The sequence below is a fragment of the Micropterus dolomieu genome, linkage group LG11, assembly GCF_021292245.1.
Source record: "Micropterus dolomieu isolate WLL.071019.BEF.003 ecotype Adirondacks linkage group LG11, ASM2129224v1, whole genome shotgun sequence".
In the NCBI taxonomy this organism is placed as follows: domain Eukaryota; kingdom Metazoa; phylum Chordata; class Actinopteri; order Centrarchiformes; family Centrarchidae; genus Micropterus; species Micropterus dolomieu.
Genome location: NC_060160.1, coordinates 9,199,776 through 9,208,467, shown reverse-complemented (window position 1 = coordinate 9,208,467; position 8,692 = coordinate 9,199,776). Strand labels below are relative to the sequence as shown.

Sequence of the window (8,692 nt, the reverse complement as noted above, 5' to 3'; positions counted from 1 at the left end):
TTTTTTTTTATCATGTACAGAGGGAGTTATTTCAGGCAATCTGGTTCCAGAAGTAAAAATCCCATAATGGCAGGTGACCGTTTAGATAGGCATGAAACTCTTCTGGTTAAATCATCAATACAAGAGTTCACCATCTGCGTTGAAAAATATTTTGTTCTTTGATTTAAAAGTCAGGGTACCAGCTTGTGTACAAAAAAGAAGGTGAGACATCTCCCAAGAAGCATTTTGGCCTAAAATTCTGTAAAATTGATAATACACAGCTGTAGCGTTTATATAAATTCACTTTTCGTTTCTTGATGAAATCAGCAGCTGTGGAGACCTTTCTTTTTTTTGTTTGTTTGTTCCCACCTGGAAGAGTTTTGAATTCGCTACTGCTCTTTTCGCACCTCTGCCTGGCCCCTTTTCCATAGCAACAGCAGCTGATACTCATGGGTACTGCCATGCAAAATTTGCTGACAATGCATGATTTCTCTGAAACGACGTTCAAATAATAAAAATTGATGGCCATTCCCTAAACATGAAGGATTTTTACATTTTCCAGGAGAGTCCTGTGCTTTAATGTTGTTAAAAGAAAACCTATGAAATGGGAATACAACAGCCTCTCTCTTCACAACTCTATTCTCATGGGTTTGAACACTTCCATGACACGACTCTGAGCTTCTGGGGTGATTTTCACATGAACACAGCGTGAACTGCAGCCATATTCGCAAATGTTGGCTGGTAGTGTGACATGGGGGGGAGGAGAATTTAAATTTTTATGCCAAATGTGCATTTTATGCTAAAAACATTGTGGATACAATTTGTGAGCGTTCCTGATGGTGTAGAGAATGTGACACTGTTCCTACCAAGTTCTTAACATGAGGTGCATTGCTCTGTGATGAGCATACTTAAAACTCTTTCCATCAAACCATCTTGATGCAGTGTCAGTGTGTGTGCATAGTAAGCTCGTATCTGGTTCTAAACATGAAAAACAAATCTCCCCAAAATGCTTTCACATTGGAGAAGAGGATTCTTTGATGAATACCATAAAATAAGGTAGGGGATCTTTTTAACTTCCTTAAGATTAATTAACATCTGTGACTGTAGTAAAAGCCGACCTGTGAACTTCTTGTGGATGCTTTTATGTAGAGAGCCATGGGGGGGTGTGCTTAGTTTTTATTTAAACACCTGAATTACCTTATTTATAGTGACTTCCCGTTCTTCTTCCAGGGTTTCGTCAATTGAACACGACTCACGATACAAGCGTACCTGGGGTATTGGAGGCGGCGGTGGCGAAGATGACTCCAACGGCTCAAAAGTAGTCTCAAGGCAGCCATCAGGTGTTCGCAATGGCCAGACTGCCCAGGTGAACGCCCCGGAACCATCAGGCCCATACATCAAGAGGTGGGGTCATTTTAGTTAAGAATCTTTTACCATGATGTTGTCAGAAGCACGGTGACATATAGTGTCCAATTGTGCTAGTCACAAATGACATGTTGACACGTTCTACTGAGCACTTGTGGACAAATACCTGACTTCTGTGGTACAGGATAACCAATGACGCACGCGAGGATGAGATGGAGGACAATCTGAATGCAGTGGGCGGCATCATTGGCAACTTAAAATCTTTGGCTATTGACATGGGTGAAGAGATAGACAAGCAGAACAAACAGATTGACGGCATCACTTCCAAGGTAAGAGTCTGGGCTTAGTGACATTTCAATAGTTTTGTCCTTTTTTAATGTGTGTTTGTTTGATTATGCTTCCTAAGCAGATTCTGTCACCTCAACTTACCCAAGTTGCTATTAATTATGTCAAGCTCAATGGCCATCAAAGGTACCCTGTGGAGTTTTCCACCACTAATAGCACTATGGAGCAGTATTGTGTGTGTGTGTGTGTGTGTGTGTGTGTGTGTGTGTGTGTGTGTGTGTGTGTGTACCCGCATGAGGATGCACATGCACAAGTGGCATGACAGATATACCTGCCCACAATGTGGTTCTGATCCACTGACTGATAGTTGGCTGCCTGCAGTAATGCGGAAGAAAGAAGACTAGTTTGCAGACATGGATGTAAACAACAATTTAAAATGTGTTTGAAAATTGCAGAAAGGTGGGTTTTATTTATTATTTTTTAGAAAGAAATGCATTCTGCATGTTTGTTAGGCCGGAAGGAAACACGCATTGCATTATGGCAAGAAACGATGAATGTAAACATAGCTTTTGTTTGTTTTACAAGGAAACTCCACAGGGCACATTTTATTTTTATTGGAAAGAATTAGGTATTGGGTTAGAGCACATTATGTGGTTCTACACATATTTGGTGTGACTTCCACTTCCCTTTTAACTAGTACATGCAATTAAGTGCATTCAATTTAAAGGTGCCCTGTGGAGATCTCTTGTAAACAAACAAAAGTTATGTTACATTCAGTTTTATTCACCAAAACTCCTTGAGGTCTAACAAACATGTTAAATCAATTTTCTTTCTCATAAAACATTCCTTTCCTGCATTGTTTACATCCATGTTTACTTGGTAGGAATATTCTTCTTCCCTGCCTTTGTTGGCAAACTACTGCGTACCTTGGCACATTACTGCCGCCTGAATATCAGAGGAATGGTGTGAAACCATTGGCAGGACTGCATACTGTGTCCCCCAAGTGCACAAAAAAACTAAAAGGGGGACCCACTTAATAAAAGAGAACTGCTCCATAGAACTAAGGTCAAAATCTCCACAGGGAACCTTTAATGTTTTTTTAAATGTATTTCAAGTAAGTGAATTGCTAAATGAAAAGGAAAAAGGGTCAGTGTATAACGAGCCCTTTTCCCTGTTTCTTTTATTTCTTTCAGGCGGAAATGAACAAAGTTCGTATTGATGAAGCAAACCAGAGAGCCAACAAGCTCATCAAATAAACAAGAAACCCTGCTTCTGCCAGTCTTATCCATCAACCCTGAGCCTCTGTCGCCACACCCATACACACACTGCATACTTGCACACATGCACGAACACACTCTTTGACATAAATAAAAAACAAAGAAATTCTGTCGGAGAGGAAAGTGAAAAGGAAAGAGGAAGTGACTGACTGCCTATCGCTGCTGTTTGATACCAAATGTGCAACAGACCTGTTGTACCATATCTCAACATTGACAGTAAGGGAAGTAGCACCGCTGCTTTTCTTTTTGTTGCCTTTCTGTTAAACTCAGAAACTATGAACTGTCTGTCTTTGTCTGTGTGCAGATCTGGTTTGTATGGATGAGGTCACAGATCCAAGCTCTTGCGTTTTTTTTTTTTTTTTTTTTAGATATTTACAAAGCGTTAATTTATGCATCACCCCCTGTTGGTCCTGCCTTGAGACAGCTACATCTAGTTGAATCCTAAAACATTGACTTCCGTCTGAAACAAATGTATCTTCCTCAAATGCTTATTGGTTCAATGTGTACTTAAGGTTATTGAATTGTGTATTATTTTGAGATACTATGCTTATTTAATTTTATCAAGCACAAATGACTTGTGAATAAAGTTGTTTTGTGTTTTTTTTTTTTTTTAAAACACGTACTCATGTTTCAGACGTAAGTTATTTCTAATGTTGTGCTTTGGAGTGAATCTTGGCAAATCCTTTCATGCTGGAATACAAAGCACCTACCCCTGAATGATAGCAATTAAATTTTTTTTTTTTTTTTTTTTTTAATTTTCATACTGATGAGAAATCATGGTCGTTAACTATTAGCAAGAAAATTGTGAGGCGCTGACCTGGCGTTAGAAATTTAATATATAGCAATCACTTGTCCTTCAAATGTGAAGGAGGGTCAATAAGCATCATGAGGAATGTTCATCGTTACCTCCTCAAAGCATCTAGTTGAGTTTATAATAACACTGAAAATGGGAAACAAGAGTGGTTGAATAACAGATTTGTCATCAGTGGATCAACTGCTGTACTTTGTATGTTTCTCTTGAGGTTTTTTCACTCTGACCACTGTGTTGATGTAAATACTGAAACATACTGTAGCTGTAGTCATTCTGTTTATCTTATTCCATTCTGCCTTCTTCGTGACCTCCTGGTTAATAGAGATTTATAGCACCCAAGAGGAGATTTAACAGCCTATGCAGGGTTCCTACACCGGTCTGGTAATGTGTGGAAAATGTGTTTCCCTAAGTTTGATAATTGCACAGTCTGTAAAAGTATGAAAACAAATGTTCAGTCCTGACACACGCGGCTGTACATTGTTTATTTCACATCCTTTCTCATATTAGCTCTTTATATCATTGTCCTTATGGCATATACAGCGGTTTTGTCATAATCAACAGGGGAATCTAGAAAAGAGAGACTGTGCAGGAACTCTGTCAGTTCCTTTATTGATGGTCCATGGTTGTGTTGTAACAGCCACTGTATCATTAACGGCTCCTCTTGATCTGTTCTATAAATAGCCAGTTTTTACAGCAAAGCTATAGTAAAATGATAATATCTGTTGATGGAAAGCATAATTATTTTTTTCAAAGCCGGAGCCAGGCTGAGAAATTACTGCTGGCAGCAACATGCTAAAGTATACATGTAAATTGAGTGATGTTTAAAGGGTAAATGTAGAAGCAGAATAAGTCCCGGCAGGGTATAAGGTCTCACTGTGGCATATTGGCTAATGATAAAGTAATTCAGTATGCTGAAAGTATCTCTTATATGCATCTTTAGGCAATTTTTTTGATTATTTGTATGCTCTGCTGCAGGCCTATTGAGTTTGTAAAGATTGAAATGAACTGTTATTCAGGGCTTTGTATTGCTATAAGTGATCATCCTCAGCCAGTTACTTGTCAGCTAAGATCTAATTAGTCTAGCCTAAGGCTGCCCCGCTGTCTTGAGGCTGTTTATTCATTGTTGTAACAACAGCCAGTGGAATGTAAATCCAACCGTTTTGTCTATTTTGAATATGTTCATATACAGCTTGTCTTATCTGAAATTAGCTCGGTTAACGGATGACTGTTCAGCAAAGTAAAAATGCCTTTTGTTTCATGCCTGCCTCTGTTAAATTGTTTGTACTCAATAAAACTATTTTGAAATTCATTTCATTGTACCTTTTTTTTTTTTTTTTTTTTTTTTCTAATGTATTAACAATTAAAAAGGTATTCATTAAAAATGGGCAGGTATAACTGTGGACATGAATTTCAAAATTCAGCAAAGGAGATTCAAATGTAATAAATACACCCCAAAGTGCATAGTTTCAGGAGTTTAATTTAAAGTTTATTCTCTCAAAATGTATTTGATATTTTCAGTCAACATTTCTGGATATTTTACATAGCTAGAGAGTACAAAATGCAGATTAAAAACCACTGAACAGTAAAGGCAGGTAGGAAGGAGTGGAGGAATAAACAAAGTAGATGTGTGACAGAGTAGGTAGTGTAGATAGAGTGACCAATAAAAACAAGACTGAATACATGTGATGCAGGTTTCCCAAACCATTTCGAGATGCATGAATAACAGAAAAATTGGACTACTCGTACTAGTAGCACATATGTGATGTTCTTCTGGCCCTCTGCACACGAAAACATCTGTATTTCTTGTTAAGATCATAGATTCAATAACTTTTATTCCTTTTGTCAATGTAAATAACCTAGACTGAGATCATCGTGATGCTACCTCTGTTCCTCTTGAACTGAACAGTCTCTTTTGTCTTTCTACACCCGACTTCCATCACTTCAATGAGGTCACTTGAGTTGGACTGTTGTTCAGGGAGCCCACAGTACAAGGCAAGACGGCAGTGTGAGAGTGTATGTGTGAGCCACCATCCTGGTGACAAATTAACATCTATAAATTCGCTACCATATACTGTACATACTCTATATTCCCTGTACGTGTAAATTGATTTAAAATGTCTTTTTCTATTATGGCTTGCTTGTTGAAACTCCTAAATGTACCAAATTCTCACTTCAGTCAATTCTTCCCATACATTCATATTAAAAAGACATCCCTCAGCTCCATGCTGCAACTGTATGATCCTCGCCTTAGATAGAGAGCATGCCTGGTCCTGTTGTGTGGTTTGGAAAAGCAGTTAAGATTCAGCTGACCCACAGCTTGTCCTAGACTTTGGCTGGTACCATAAAACCTTTTGAATAATGGTCCAGGCTCTTTTTTCTGATTTAACAAGAGCACCTGGTTTAAATTCTAGTTGACACTCAACATTTCTTGTAAATAAAAAATCTAGCTTGTGAGACCAGAGAGCTGTTTCATAAAGCTAGATTACCAGTTAAAGTAAGTTAGCATGCCTGACTATCCTTGTTTTGGTCAGGTTAGTTTTCAGGTTTAGCTTCGCTTCAGGATTAATCAGTGTTACAATCAATCTGCCAAACTGAAACATAGTGTTGGCTTTAAAGTTCCTCCCTGGTGAAGGAGTTCCTCCTCGTTATGCTGCTCTGTGAACATGACATTAGATGCCAAATTTAACATCCTTTGACACTGCACTTTCTGCATACTTAAAAACTGACTTCATACAACTTTGACCCATGCCTGTAGGCTCATAGTGAGCAGCATTTTCACCATATGTTATTTCTATAAATGGCTCTTAAATCAAATTAAAGAAACGGACACCTAGAAATCTGTCTATTAAAAATATAAGAGGGGCAGGGAGCTAATCAGAAGGTCCAAATAAAGTAGGAAAGTAATACTAATAGAGAGGTTTAGTTTCTAAAAATTATTTTAAAGTTATTTTATTTTTTAAAACATTACCTACCTGGGCTCTTAATGTATTTTCAAAGTTGTTTAATGGTATCTTACACATCCATACATTTATTTTTACCCATAAATTCATGATTACTCGTAGAGCCTGTGCTCACTGACCCGCAACTTTCTGTCAGAAGATCTTTCTTTGTGTGCTTGTGGCAGTGGTTTTCTTCATTTTTGCCGTAGTATTTTACTCTCCATATTATTATTGTTTAATATGTCAACACAAACATTGCAGTGTTGTCTTTACGTGTCCAGAAACAGATTACAGATTAATCCTTGTTCTATTTGTTAGACTCATTTCAAGTCAGGCTTTTCACAAAAAGACCTGCTTTTCTGAGCCACCTTTATGAAACAACGCTCATATGTATGCTAACAGAATATATTTTGTGTGTCACTACAAGCCAAAGTTGAAGACAAATAAGGCAGGTCAAGTTGGTCTTGATTGAAGGTTCAAAAATATCACAATAGCACCATATCAAACTATAGTAAAACATACTTCATGCATCTGTAGATATATAAACTGTATATGTATATATGCTAATGACTAGATATGAAATGTTCAATACATAAGTGTTGAATATATTTCAAGTTCACAGAAATAACTACTGCCACAGTTCAGTTGGGAATACAGTCCGACTAGATCTATATTCAAAACTAACTGATAGTGGTGTCTCATTGCTGCTCGTATGTCATCAGTTACCGATTTTAAAATCTCAACAGTCAAACCCCTCACCATGCATAATGCATTTAGTTTGCATGCCTGCAATTACACTTAGTGTGTATGCACTGTACAGCACTGCACTACGGTTTGCTCATCACCAAGTCTTTACACTGCATTTTACAAAGCTTTTTAAAGCCTGTTAAATTCACTCTGGTTTTATAAGTAGCATTTAGTGCTCCAAATTCAAACAGCACAGTATTACAGTTCACAACCATTGTATAAGGCAAATTAATTAAAAGTACTCTGAGTCACCCTATGTTCATTACAGGCCTTCATATCGTACAAGGCTATATCAAAGCATGCCATACTAAAGCAAACAATTGCAGCAAAAGTAACAAAAAAGTTTAACAAACATTCTTTGGTTGAGTGTGAAAGTAGCGTTCCTGTGCTTTAATTTAATGCTTTGAATTTGGCATTTGTTAAAAAGAACACAAAGAAAAAAAGTGGCCCTTTGCAATGATACACTGGCTTAAATACAGGCAAAAGAGTGATGGCTTTAACCTAAACTACAATATTTTTGTAAATTCTCGCAAAATAATATAAAAAATCTAGTGATAAAAAGCTTGCTCTGACTGATACTACTTTCTCTTTCCAGGTTGCCTAGGCAACCACCCCCCTCCCAATGGCCTTCCCATCTCCTTTCACTTCTTTTTGGCAAAGCGACTGAACTTCTTCTCCTTGTCTTTCTTGGCAGAGCTGGGCTCAGGGAGGGCACTTGAGGAGGAGGGAGCGGGCAGGCTGTGGGCTTTGGCCCCCGAGGGCCCCGACGCCTCCTCCGCTGCCAGGGGCTGAACGGCCTTCTCCATGGCCTGGCTCCAACGCTGGAGCTCCTCCTAAAATTAAACACAGAAACACACACCACTGCGGCTTACAAAGAGATGTCCAACTAAAGAGAGGGCAGTGTGTGTTTTTGTATTTTGGTCTACTTGAATAAATAAACAAGTGGAAGTGGTCATGCATTAACTTTGTGAGGCTAAATCAGAGTAGATGAAAACAACATTGCTACAAATTATTTTATTTTGTAAAACTTAATGATCCCTGCAGGATAAATCTCTCGCTGGAGAAACAGAGGGAAGCATGAACACCCTCATTTATGCCAGCTACTTACATACAAAAACCTTGCCAAATTACTTACACATGGGCAGACATGTCAAACTCAAAAAGCTTATAAAATCAAACATATATGTACTGTATGCAGAATTACACCCTGGGACCACTGCTTTACACAGGGTCAAAGATTATACAATTTCAGGCCAAGCCCAGAGCATTCAGTCTCACGTGATACATGC

General features: G+C 38.2%; 2 protein-coding genes across 7 annotated transcripts in view; one reads left to right on the top strand and one right to left on the bottom strand.

Moving 5' to 3' along the window:
* Window positions 1–5,026, top strand: part of LOC123978501 (synaptosomal-associated protein 23-like) — an 18,221-nt gene extending 13,195 nt beyond the window's left edge. For all 3 annotated transcript variants that reach the window (XM_046061738.1, XM_046061737.1, XM_046061739.1), the window contains one exon: window positions 2,823–5,026. In XM_046061738.1, the coding sequence (XP_045917694.1) occupies window positions 2,823–2,885 (63 nt within the window). In that variant the 3' untranslated portion in view covers window positions 2,886–5,026. The remainder of the gene's footprint in view (window positions 1–2,822) is intronic.
* Window positions 5,027–5,181: 155 nt separating this feature from the next.
* The window catches only part of sptb (spectrin, beta, erythrocytic), a 48,910-nt gene continuing 45,399 nt past the window's right edge, over window positions 5,182–8,692 (bottom strand). For all 4 annotated transcript variants that reach the window (XM_046061734.1, XM_046061735.1, XM_046061736.1 and 1 more), the window contains one exon: window positions 5,182–8,236. In XM_046061734.1, the coding sequence (XP_045917690.1) occupies window positions 8,045–8,236 (192 nt within the window). In that variant the 3' untranslated portion in view covers window positions 5,182–8,044. The remainder of the gene's footprint in view (window positions 8,237–8,692) is intronic.